Genomic DNA, 13,050 nt, shown 5'->3' on the forward strand with positions numbered 1-13,050 from the left:
CAATTCTTTTAAAAAGTTAATTTTAGAGCAATTTGTTCTTAATGTTAATATATCTCTTAATTGAATCCTTTCAGGATGAGGACATGGAGTTCTTTGCACCCATACCTTTGTGCTGTGAAGGATCAGGAAACCGCCTCTTTGAGCCGGTTCGCATTCCTGGGATACACTCGGTTTTCGACAGAGCATATGTTCTGGACAAAATAAGAGGTGAGGAAATGTTACTACTTACTTTTTTTTAGGGGGTGGGGGGGGGGGGGTTCCAAATATATCTTAAATCTTGTGCACAAGATGCCTTTTGTGGTATGAAAACAAAATGAAGACAGCTTACTGCATTTCATGCATGAAAAGTAAAATGTGCTTTGCATTTTGTGTATGAAATATTCAGTGTCTTTTGCATTTTGTACAGATGTAAAATGCATTCTGTATTTCGTTCATGAAATGTAAAGCACATTTAATATTTTGAAGATAAAATGCAAAATGCTTTCTGAATTATTATAATAGAATTATATTTACCATGTTAATTATACAATACAAGCCTTTCTGTAACAAGGAAGTAACTTTCGTGGCCACAAAATGTACACTTGGTCAGCATTTCGAGCACAAAAATATTCTGATGTATTTCATACCATAAAATGGCAGCTCAACAACCTGAAAATGAATCTTAGCTTCCATATCACATGACTACACCAGCCAATCAATACATAGCATTTATTGTATCTGAAGGAGAGGAAAAAATCCCAGGCTGCAGTGAAGAAAACCTCAAGGAAACATCGATCCAGAGAGCAACCGATATTGAGAGGATTTTATTGAGTCTTCCTCTGGCACGCAACTTCCCTCTGTGCATTTCCCCTGGTCCTGGTCGCAAGTAAGCTTTCATTTGAGCGGAGATGACTATAGCATAAAAATTAGATGTAAACAATATTGTAAAAATTGTTTTAAAAAATTCAATCAAATGGAATATATAAATATATTGCAATAAACAGTAAACAATACATAAACCAGCAAAGAAAATCCTTAAGAAACTAACAAAAACATACAATTGATTATGAAGAGGCATTTAGGAAAAATATGTAATATACTAATATACATATCAGAATATAGTGTTGTATAGTGTATAAGTGTTCATTTCTCCAATGTAATATCAAAGGAAGTAATCTTTATCCACATCTCCCAGGATAAAAATGAGCACTTGCATGATTGAGAGTCAATGTTTAGAAAAAATGGAGATCTTACTTAATCATTTTTCTGCGGATAGAATCTTTTGTTAGTTTGGTCCTTAAAGAGTTAAATGGGTTAAATGGTGACTTGTGTCCACTCCCCAATGCAGTTTATGTAGAACTAAAATGACTTCATCTTTGCAGTTTTCAGGTTAATCCAGAGAAGACGTTTGATGAGATGACTGAGGGCTTGTCAACGTACTCTCACCTGCAAGCAACTCCACCTTTACAATTAATGAGTCAAGGATTCTCAGGACACGCTCTTGTATACATCAAAGGTATGATGCTATGAAGTGAGTGATTTAAGAGGTGAATTATTTGTCTTTGTTTCCAGGTCTATGGGTGTGCCAGTTAATATGTCAAAATCACCTGCATTCATATGTGCATGATATTGATTCTGCATTTATTATGTTTCATTTACTAATGGGTTGTAAACAATGTATGTACTATATATGGCCAATCAAAATGCATCTGAATATTATTGGCAGAGATGTATTTTTTATGACGGCTTCACATATTTTTTCAGATCAGAACCAGTTTATGTTTGCTGAACAGCTGTAATTGGAAGTCTGGGCATTTAAAACTGTGACCTAAGCGAAGTGCCCAAAATGACCCAAAAATAGCTGTTGATATAGAGTTGTATCATTTTCATGTCTCATGATTCATGGAAGTTTTGAGGTACACTAACATAGACATTTTTCCCAATCTTAGATAACCTCTGCTTTTGGCAAAGTAACAATAAAGAACGGCCTTGGGAGGCAAATTTTCAAGATTTCCTGACTGGTAAAATAATAACTCTAGATGTGCGTCAACTGGCACGTGAGTAAGTATTTTCAGTTTTTATGTATTTCTGTATTTCTGAACGCACTGGACTCATTTTGAGAATAATTAAAATTCTGCATGTAGACACATAAATTGCCCATTTTAGAAGCCTTTATCTAAGTGAATTATCTCAGCCATATTAATACATGACTAAAAGGCTTATCATAATAAGGTAGAAATGTAGCCATTTTAACTATGAGGAACTACATTTTAGCAATGAAACACCAAGAATTACCTTGTGCTGAATTTGGGAAAACTGTTTTCTCACATTTAGTACCATGTTTCTGGTGTATGTTATAGGATCAGGTCAAATTAAAGGTTGTGGTCTCTCCAAAGTTTTAAACGTGTTATTTTATGATACTATGGAGGGGAGTATATCTATTTTAAAAGATGATGTGGGCTGTAAATCAGCAAGAGAGAAAAAACACTTCAGTTAGCTTCAAAACAGCTTATACAGAGACATTACATGTTAGGTTTCCAAAGGCTTTGTGAATAATAATAATAGCACTTTCTAACAATTATGCACTTAAGTATCAAATTTTATATGCCAGTACTCCTAGGACAACAGACTCAGGTTACATACAGTACACATACAATAGGAAAGAGTTCAAATTGAAAATAATATTAAACAAAAAATTTTAATAAGCATATTCAAGTAGCATACACATTTACAAACTCTGAAGGCATAACATTGCTGTAAAAGCTGCTTTGGGTTTATGAGAAGTGCTTTCTTCATTTTGACCTGGAACCCCTCAATGCCTTATACCAGCCATTGTAAATTCAGCAAAATCTTCTGTAAACATTTTCTAAATATCTAAAATATCCTTCATAAGACACAAAAACTGGGCCAATCTAGAACATATACTAAAACTGAAATAATACATTTTTTAAACTCATTAAGTGAACTGTCCTTTTAAAAAGAGGATCATTAAGTAGCAGTAAACTGTAAAACCATGTATTGGTTTTAGGTTACATTTTTGGGCTTTGCAGAGAACACACATATCTCAGTTGATAACATTAAATACTGATACTGAATCAGTTAATATTTTATTTCATCCAAGATATATTTTTCAATGTCACTGAACTGATCAATACACATTCTTTTTTTCTTTCTTTTAGAACTGGAGATTTCAGAAATAACCAGACCTTCCAAATAAACAGAGTTCCAAAAGAAGCAATACTGGTAACAGAAAATGAAGAAATTATCTAATAACCTAAGATGGTTAAACAAATGAGATATTAACAAATATTTGACAAAAATAGTTAATAGTATTTCGTTAGTTCTGTCAGATGGCAATTCTGTTGGTGTAGAATGTTTTGTGTTTAACTGAGTTATTAAACTATTCTAAAATAGTTCAAATTACTTGTGTGGTGCATTGCTTCATTGGCACCATGGTATTTTTTTCATATTTTAGACCCACTGTATCATTTATAAGGATATGACTGCGAAAATATACACAGATAGAAAAACTGACTCATTTTAGGTGCTGGTGGATGCAAGCTCATCCATGACTCGGCAATGTTACACAACATGGAACAGAATGGATGCTGTCAAACAACTGTTCCACAGCTTTTCAAACCGGACCATGGCATACAATTTTCCTCTTGTCATTGGACTTGTTAAGGTCGGAAAGGATCTAAAATTCCATAAATTCACAGAGTCACTGGAAACCTTCACGGTAATGTGTTTAATGTGCACTGTAATGTATATGCATTGCAATTGAAAATGTTTGAAAATATGCTAAACTAAATATTTACTGTATACACACAGTAAGTGATCATGTAAATGCTTTTCCCTCCACATTGCAAAAATATTAGCAATTAATCTTCTTAAAAATTGTGAAGATTTACTGTATATTTGTTAAATCTTATGTAAATTTCACAGCCCTATTCCTTGTGTCCACAGTGACTATCCAACAGCCAGCCCCCCAGGCATTGCCTCAGATCCAATATACGCAGTCTGGATTTATTTTGTCTTGTGTGTTTCAGAATTACGTAGATCAGCTTGAAGCCCAGGGAAACACTCCACTCTATGATGCCTTAATTCTTGGACTTTCTGAGCTCCAGAACATCAAAAAGTGTTTTCCAAACTGCAGACTCCGCATGCTGTGTCTCACTGATGGACATGACCAAGGGTAAATTCCTATTTGCATGAGCTAAAGTCCAGGAAATTCACAAAAACATACCATACATACAATATCAAATCACTTGCTGATAACAGTGAACTACAAAATGTTACCAAGGACTTTCAATGGTCAGTATATGGTAGTCAGTCATCTGTATATGGTAGCAATTTGTGTGCAATTTCTGTTTGCATTCATAAGAGAATGCTCTTCAAATACAATGATAAATAAATTTGAAAACTCCGTGATTACCTCAAATATTGTGCACATATTTAAAAGGTATTAAATCTTTGCAGTGATTTAATAAAATGAGTGCTCAAAAATGTTAATAAGGAATTAAAGAACATTGTGAACACTGTAGTAGGAGTGCTAAAATCATGTGTTAAATTTATTAACGGGGAGTCATATTGAATTCCCACTGATCCTACTTATACTAATTAATTATACCATACTTGATTAATTATTTTTTATAATATTACTTCCATGGGTCTAATGGCACACATGACAGATTTTATGTTCAAAATGTTCTCGAATAAACTTTTTTGAAATCTTTTTAAAGTGGTATTTTATTTCAAGAAGTATAAACCTGTTGCTTTAAGAATTAAATTTACTATTGAATGTTTTGCTTTTGAAAACATTAGGTCTAGAAGTGATCCAGTGCAAGTCGCAGTCAAACTGATTGATGCCGACATAGTTGTGGATTCCATTCTCCTTGGAAATGAGAAAAATGCGGTTCTGCATGGAATCAGCAACGTGACAGGTCAGCAACATTCTCCTTTAAAAAAAATCTGCCTGAAAATGGCTTCCCTCATGAAAAAAAATCACATTTGAAGTTTAATATTTTTGAGTGTCAATTAAAATATTCACGTGAAAAGAAAATGTTGCATGTGAACCGGACATTTTCATATTTGACTGGCTTTTTTCACATGAATGAAAATTTCCACATGCAAAATCAAACGTGACATAAAATCACATGAAATTCCACATTTTCACAAGTGACTGACTTCTTCCAAATGTGAACTAGAGTCTTCACGTGTGAAAACCAAACGTGTAAGTTGAAATAGTATCAGTACCCAGCTCTCGTCTTATTAGTCGAATTATTTTTACAGTTCACATGTGTACTCTTCACATGTTGGGTGTTAACATGTTGTTTTTGGACACATGATTTTTTCCATAAGGGCTGAACCGCAGCATGGAAAAACAAATATAGAATCTTCTTCTCAGTAGGCCACTACGTCATGGGATATGTGTGAAGAAACATATCTCCCCCATGATAAGCTATGGGGAGAAACTGAAAAAATGCATTTCATTTTAAAAGGACAAAACCTTAGTGGGATGTTTTCAGTTATTTCAGCCTCTCTTGCATTATCAATTACTCAAATGTGTTGCACAGGAGGTTGCTGTTTCAAACCAGAGACGAGCAAAGACGCGTTAAAACTCTTTGAAATGGAAACAGTCCTGTCTTTGGAGAGGAGGAAACTGAAGAAAAAATCTGAAGCATCCTCTGTGCGGACACTGGTGAGTGCTGGTGATTATGTGATCACGCGATCTAAATCATTTCACAGATCACGTGATCACATAATGAGATAATGCGCTCGATTCCAAATCGATCGCTTGCATGGGGAAGAATCCATTTTTGGAATGTATCTTGGCCAGGCGGTAGCACTGGCTGTATGGAAAATGAATGTATGTGCACATAATAAAAGCACATCAATACCCATGTTTTTCTGTCATAAAAAAGTCTAAATGCTCAGCCGATTGTGTCAATAAACACAAACAGTCACAGTGATATGATACCAAGAATTTTATTCACAATTCATAAATGTTGCACACCCACAAAACCGATATATGACAGCTTGACTGAATACTCAGTTCTGATTGGCTGGGACATGTGCATCATTTTACATATATGTCGGGCAATGAAGTAGTGGATGCAAAAGTTCACTCACCATTCTACATTAATAAGCATCGCCTGACTCGATAAATAGTCGAAATATCAAAAAGACCGAGTAGGTATCTATCCGATTTATCGATTCATCCATTACTCACACGAATCCCTACTCTCTTGTAAGCTTTCATGAAATTGTCAAACCACAGAAAACTTTTATTTATTTATTTATTTTTACATTTTCTGGTTCAGTTCTAATTTTTTTTTTTTTTTTGCCAGGCTGATTTAATGTCTCAATCACATGGCTTTGATGACCAGCCAGAAGTTGCACATCCTGCACAATTAAGCCAGAAAGTAACCCTACCACAAAAGTAAGTGGCATAATTGGTGTGTAGGGATAATTGCTTATTTTAAACCACAGAAAATAGAAACAACCTTTTTGGCATGAGTATGCAGTATATTTTCATAAGGTGCACACAAACAATGTGTTCTGATTCATGCAGAAGGAAACTTAATGAGATCTTGAAAAAAAAAAAACCTTTCTATAGGTTGTTCATTAAAAATATGAATGTCAGCTCTCCACAGTTTATGGAGGTGGCATTGTCCTGTCAAATGAACAGCCTGAATTTTTTTATTTGTTGAGGACATTTTCAGCCACAAGGGGAAACTGTTTAACAAATTCTGCAATGTTTATGAACTACATTCTTACACAGTGCTCTGAAAAATAAAATTCGGGAATCCAAGACTTCAAGATTCAAGGTCAAGGATGGACGAATACTGGAGGAACTGAAACACCTGCACATCGATCCACATCCGTACTGCACAGTTTTTCCCTCAGAGACCGACTTCAGTAAGTAAGACAGGGAAGGTAACTCCTAATATTTGAGCAAAAACATTATTGTGCAAGGTACAGGAGAGGAACATGCCACTGAAGTGGTGACTCGTGAAATAAAAATCTAGTTTTACCTTTATCATTTCCCATTTCTTCTTCTGCTTTGTGAAACTAGGATGAGATTTTTTAAACTGTAATGGAGGAAAAGTATTGCTTCAGAATTCCAACGGGTGAGTTTATAAGGTTCCTGCAAAGACGTATTCATTGAAGAGAATAAAATCCAGGTATAAAGATTAAAGACTGCTGATACAGGGTACAATGTGATCATCACATGGACAGATTTCAATACCAGATATTCAATAACCTACATGAATCCCTCATATCACTTGTCACTGTTATGACAATACCCAGTCAAAATGGCTGTCAACTTAAAGTGGCTGACCACAGCCAAACATACTTGAACTTTTTTTAGCAGCAAATTGAAGGAAGTGATTTTTTTATTTACAATTGTTTGCATATTTTATATAGTATATCCTGCATTTACTGAGGTCTTTGTTTATAGAAAACGAAGGCCAAACTGCAAACCAAGAGGACTGAATTTAATTGAATCCTCATCAGCATTCACCATAAACACACATATACTTCATTAATACTGCTTCCTTTCAGCATTCTGGAAGATTCTAATGAAAGGGCCTCCTGACACACCATATGCAGAAGGAGCCTTTGAGCTCTACTGCCAATTTGGAGAAGATTACCCCCTGAAACCCCCCACAGTGCGCTTCCTCACTCCTGTATCCTTCCCCAGGGACTGACTCAAGCCTGGAGGTGTCATATTGGGCTTTTTTAAAGGCAAAAAAACAAGGTTTTAAAATAAAAGTTTTGATTCTGAAAGAAGCAACTAAACAGGATCAGTGCATTCCCATTATTAGGAGAAGATTAAGGCATCTTTGTGTGGTGTCTCACAGCTGAAGGACTAGTGATGTGATCCATGGTTCAGAATTGAATGTGAACCAATATCGTGTATGAAAAGCGACATCTTCTGGTCAGTGGGTGCATTGCATCTATCTGCAGCGGCTATACTGTGTTCTGCGGCAGTTGCTTTTTATCTCAGCTGACCGGCCGCAAGGCGAGAAGTTGCACTGGCTGCATGAGTTTTTGGAAGACTCGTGCTGGTATGTACCCCTCCCAAAATGAGGATGATTAATTCCAAATTAGGAAAAAAATGTGTGGGGGTGGGGATAAAATAATTTTTAAAATGTGTAGGCTACAGAACCAATTTTCCAATGGTTAGTGTCATTTGCAATATCTCATTTTTTGGTTTTATTTTTTGTTTTTTGGGATGCACTTTTAAAAGCCACCCATAACATATCCAGGAAAATAATGTTTTTGTAAGGGAGACGTTTCCTTTCTTGTACTTAAACGTCTCCAAGTGTGTGTAATTTCCTTAAGGTAATAACAGATTTACCACTGCAATGTGAACAGTGTGGGACGCATCTGTCACAATATATTTGATCGGGACTACTCTGCCCACGTTACAATGAAAGAGATACTGGAAGCGGTGTTCGGACTCCTGATCGCACCGGAAGCTGAGGATCCCTTAGACAGGTAAACTCTGCTGCTGAAATGAAATTCAGCATGCTCTTCCTCAATTCTTATGTTACATTTACATTTTAAGCATTTAGCTGAGACTCTTATCCAGAGTGACGTGCACAGCTTACATTCTTTACGTACAGTAAATTTACACAGCAGGACATGGCTAGCTACAACAGCAGCAGCCCTCCAGGGAATCAAATCTAAAGGCATGGCATTACAGGGGCTCATAACTAGATAGGACAGTGGACACCATTTCCTGAAATCTCCTGTATCCTATCTGATTCGCAACAATAAAAGGATTAAATCCGGCATTATTTGTTAACCAAACTAATGGTTTTCCGCTTGGACAGAAAGGTTGCCAAAAAACGGAGAGACAACTAACAAGACCTGTTTCCTAATAATTACGCTACACTCCTGGCCTTAACCTTAACCTGTATTATGTATAATATCTCACAGCATACTCGCTGAACAGTTCCAGTCCTGCAGGGAACAGTATGAGGAGGTCGCCCAGAAAAGCACTAAACAAGCTGCAGCCACACCCATTGAGGACATAGAGAAGGTTGGTGTAAACATATCGGTAACACTAATGGAAAATAGGCCAGTTAATTGGCGAAGGTTCTTTAAGAGCCGTTGATAAAGAGATAGCTACATATGTGTACATTCCTGCTTTTGATAATTAGCGAACATTTAGCGAACATTTAGCAACTAGCGAAACACATTAGCTTTCTGTCTAGCTAAATGTAGCAACATATAGGCTAGTCTGTGAGTGCCAAATATTAAACATGCAGATCTATCGGAGTACTTGTTGGTGGACCCATGCTGTTCATTAGCTCCGCTTTTTTGTGTATTCTGACACTTTTAGCTGGAGTTTTGTTATTTTATTTTAGTTTTTACATTTTTAAACCAAATAACCCAAGCATAGCCTCTTCAAAGTTATTCTCAGCAAATTTTTTAAAAAATGTTATTTTTATTGTTCATTTCTATGACAGCAATTGGTTGGTCAAGATTTGAGACAAGCCCAGATACCCTCCCATTTAATCTGCAAACTCTCGAAAAAGATGTTTGTTGATCCAGTGAAAACGCCTTATGGAGATATCTATGAGCGTCAAGCCATTGAAGATGCTCTGCAAAAGTAAGTCATCTATAAGGTACCCTTAAAAAATGTATTTTATGCATGATCTAAAGATTTAAGCCCAAATGAAAAACTGCGTTATGGTTTTATCTTTCTCATTTTCAGGCAGAAAACAGATCCATTCAGCAACAGGCCTCTAGATGTAAAAGACCTCAAGCCACACAGGGAGATGAAAATCATGGCACAGAAACACAGAGAGAGTGAGATTCAGGAAATTGCTTAAATGCTTAAATTCAGGAAATTGCTTAAAACTCCCTTTTCAGTGCACCTCTGTTAATCTGGAGCATTACCATGGTAATTTCATTTTTGTGATGCAAGGGAAGGTAAAAGCCTGAAATATTCAAAAGTGATACAAATTTTGCCATTCTGGATAGATGTGAGATTCAATATTTTTCTTTTTCTTTGATTTTTTTTTAAACCTTTCGGGGTTTTTTAATTGATATTAATTATTGAAGAATTAATTTTAATGTCTTATTTTTCTTTTTTTTTCTCTTTATTTTATCAGCTGCACTCACCGGCAAATGTAACGTATTTGTGTACCAAATATAATGGACGATAAACAGCAGCATAATGAGCATGTGGGCATATTAGTGGGGAAAAAACGCTTCAGCTCATGAGATTAACCCTCCTGTTATGTTGCGGGTCAAATTGACCCTTTTTAAAGTTTGAAAATCTAGGAAAAATACTTAAAATTATTTTTTCAGTATGAAACTTCTTCTACTGGCCTTAATTAGTGTAATCAACATTCTAAATGAAAATGGTTCATTTCATGTATTTGCAAACCCCCCCTGTATGGGGATTGACCCGGGAACATTTTTGCTGTACCTAAAAAATGAACAGAACAGGAGGGTTAAAGGAAATTAATTAAGCATTTACAGTATCTATGCTTGTGTATGGATATTTTCTGTTATTTGTTATTGTGGTGGTGGGTAAGAGTTAAACAAGCAAATGTAGGTATCCTAGGAGACACGTGTACAGTCATGAGCAGGGGTGTACCACGAAATTCTGGGCCCTGTGCATATGCAGTCTCTGTGGGCCCCCTTAAAATTTTAGACCAAAGCAAACAGCCACGCCTTGAGGCCCTGGATAGTCAGCTCCACTACGCCTCTCAGTGGGACACCCGTGGTCATGAGTGTTTAGCAGATGAGCTCAATCAGAAGTGTACTTCACATTCCTAATATGTTGTGTTCAGAATTTTATTTGCATTCAGTTAATCATCAAAGCAGCGATCATTCATTGCTGATGACCTTGCCTTAAATTTTTCACAGTGTTCTTTCCCAGCTTTTAGAAAATATGTGTAACCATTTGTATGCGTTCTTGTATAAAAGGACAAATATATCAAACCTCAAAGCCACTGAATGTTGGGTTGACTTATTTTAATGTGCACTGGAACTCTCCCTCACTTCACTCAGCTTAGTATGTTTCCATGGGAACAGCAGGACAGCCCAAGACTCGGTATGTTTGTGTGTGTGCATAATTATGAAATGTATGGTTTCATAATTAGTGTGACATACATTTAAATATCACTAGTGTGACATAAAAAAAAGGCTTAATTTACTAAGAATTCTCATCTACAGGTAAGAATAGGTGCACAGGCCTACCTGTACAGTAAAAACAATCCAGTATCTCTTGTACTTTTAAATGAATTAAATAATATCACCAGAGGGCGCTAGAGTACATACTTTGCTGTTGCTGGCCAACATTTCAGTGTCCTCTTCAGGCCTACTTTTGAAAATTTTTATTTTTTATGTTTACAATAGAAAAATAACATTTCATTCATAATTCATATGCAGATTTGTAGCTGTATGTGTTCTCCCTGACCTCCATTGCAGTAATAATTTAAATTATTTATTTATTTTTGCTTGCCAAATGAGCTATTTTTAATAGCTACTTAGAGCTACTGACGGAAATATTTCTTGACTTTTCAATAACTGAATTCCAGTAAATTAAAATGTCATATAAACCCCATAATGCTTTTCGCCAACTCTACTATTCCAGTCTGGATTGAACAACTGCACTGCGAATATGCCTGGCGGGTCATTGTCCATATCAGCTGAAGTGATTAATAAGTAGGCTATTCAACTAATCTGGGCAATGACTGCACCACACTGCCTCGTGATAAACACTGAAACACTATAAATGGAGACTGACTCTGGCAAACTGGAAACTAAAAAAATAATCTGAGGGATAAAGACGTTCTTAAAATGTTTGCGACTGCAGATCAAGCGGAGCCAATATTCTACAATTCGGGTTACGAATAAGCTGAGTTGTGTTTCACCCCAAAACCGTCTTTTCGGTTAGATGATGTCACCGATCCGCCTCCGTCAGAATCGTGTCGTTAGAATCGGGCCGCCGGAGATTCTGGTGTCACCGTGCGTAGGTCTACAGGTCTACATACAGCGCCGACGGCGGCGGGCAGGCGGAAAGAAAGAGCCTGTCAGAAGTTCTGCTCCCGTGCTCCTGAGTCTCCGTGGTAACGCGGCTCCTCTCGTGATCCCAACTGATCGCCTCCCTGGAGACCAAACGAACGGAAAACATTCAAACACGACTTTCGCCTGTTTCTAGGACAACAGCGTTTTCCCTCTCTTGCTGTAGATACCGCCCGTCGACATATCTGGCTTTCACATGACGAATAGTATTTTTCTGAGTAGTGCAAAAGCAGCATGCCATTTATGATTTCAAATCCACACCCTCCAGGACTTCATTTAAGGTCCTCTAAATTCTGTGCTGTACAACTCTGCCTGTTATAGTGTGTGTGTGTGTGTGTGTGTGTGTGTGTGCGCGCGTGTGCGTGTGTGTTGTTGCCATGGATCTTACACAGTTCAGATTGTGGTCTGTTGACTCTAGACTACAGACCAGAATACAGACCAGGCTAGGCACAGTCAACAATTTTCTCAAATAAGTGTTGCTTCATCTGGTGTTAACAGGAAGAGAACTAATTATCATGCCTCTGCCAAGAAAACAGATAAAACCCCAAAGGTAAACTCCCCCAGGAGAACCCCTTCAACTCCCTCTACCCCCACCCCCCACCTCACAAGCACTGGCCAAGAGGCCAGGAGTCATGGCAACAGACAGCAAAACCCACACCATACAAGCAGGTGCACAAGCTCTTTCACACGCAAGTGTGAACTTTGGTGTGTATTCGTGTCTTTGCACGCGTGTGTGTGTGTGTGTGTGTGTGTGTGTGTGTGAGTTTGTGTTTGTACATGTGTATCTGCATGGTAGTGTTTGCATCCATGCGTGCATGTGTGTATATATGTAAATAAAATTTGTGTACTTGCATGTCTGAATATGTCTGAATATGCGTGCATGCATGTGTGTGTGCATGTGTGTGTGCACATGTGAAATTTTCCTGGGGAGCAGCAGGCCACAGTCATGTCATAAGTCACAGTCACAAGAGTTTCCCAGAATCCTCAGCGGCGTGCTTGCATCTAGATCTGAAG

At 37.1% G+C, this 13,050-nt stretch overlaps 1 protein-coding gene and 1 long non-coding RNA gene across 4 annotated transcripts in view; one reads left to right on the forward strand and one right to left on the reverse strand.

The window, feature by feature from the left end:
* The first annotated feature begins 702 nt into the window (after positions 1-702).
* On the forward strand, positions 703-10,185 carry LOC118230826 (ubiquitin-conjugating enzyme E2-17 kDa-like). 3 transcript variants are annotated; one of them, XM_035424200.1, is made up of 15 exons: positions 703-865; positions 1,362-1,495; positions 1,929-2,040; positions 3,159-3,222; positions 3,524-3,718; positions 4,029-4,174; positions 4,804-4,922; positions 5,556-5,680; positions 6,330-6,421; positions 6,764-6,900; positions 7,549-7,673; positions 8,342-8,487; positions 8,932-9,034; positions 9,465-9,607; positions 9,713-10,185. In XM_035424200.1, the coding sequence occupies exons 2-15, from the start codon at positions 1,396-1,398 to the stop codon at positions 9,828-9,830; spliced, it is 1,725 nt and encodes a 574-aa protein (XP_035280091.1). In that variant the 5' UTR covers positions 703-865; positions 1,362-1,395; the 3' UTR covers positions 9,831-10,185. The 3 variants fall into 3 exon arrangements, with proteins under 3 accessions (XP_035280091.1, XP_035280092.1, XP_035280093.1); XM_035424201.1 differs by having other exon boundaries at positions 1,929-2,036; XM_035424202.1 differs by lacking the exons at positions 703-865; positions 1,362-1,495; positions 1,929-2,040; ... (5 more) ...; positions 6,330-6,421; positions 6,764-6,900 and adding an exon at positions 7,241-7,335 and having other exon boundaries at positions 7,519-7,673.
* A 290-nt stretch (positions 10,186-10,475) lies between these two features.
* The window catches only part of LOC118230828, a 7,771-nt gene continuing 5,196 nt past the window's right edge, over positions 10,476-13,050 (reverse strand). The window contains exon 2 of the long non-coding RNA XR_004765932.1: positions 10,476-12,119. This is a non-coding gene — a long non-coding RNA (uncharacterized LOC118230828). The remainder of the gene's footprint in view (positions 12,120-13,050) is intronic.

This window comes from Anguilla anguilla, chromosome 6 (genome assembly GCF_013347855.1).
Source record: "Anguilla anguilla isolate fAngAng1 chromosome 6, fAngAng1.pri, whole genome shotgun sequence".
Lineage (NCBI taxonomy): Eukaryota > Metazoa > Chordata > Actinopteri > Anguilliformes > Anguillidae > Anguilla > Anguilla anguilla.

Bases quoted from the DNA above. Each gene is read 5' to 3' on its own strand.
- LOC118230826 (XM_035424200.1), top strand. From the start codon at position 1,396: ATGACTGAGGGCTTGTCAACGTACTCTCACCTGCAAGCAACTCCACCT. The intron at 6,422-6,763 runs GTAAGTGGCATA...ATTCTTACACAG, and splicing joins AAAGTAACCCTACCACAAAA to TGCTCTGAAAAATAAAATTC. The intron at 6,901-7,548 runs GTAAGTAAGACA...GCTTCCTTTCAG, and splicing joins TCCCTCAGAGACCGACTTCA to CATTCTGGAAGATTCTAATG.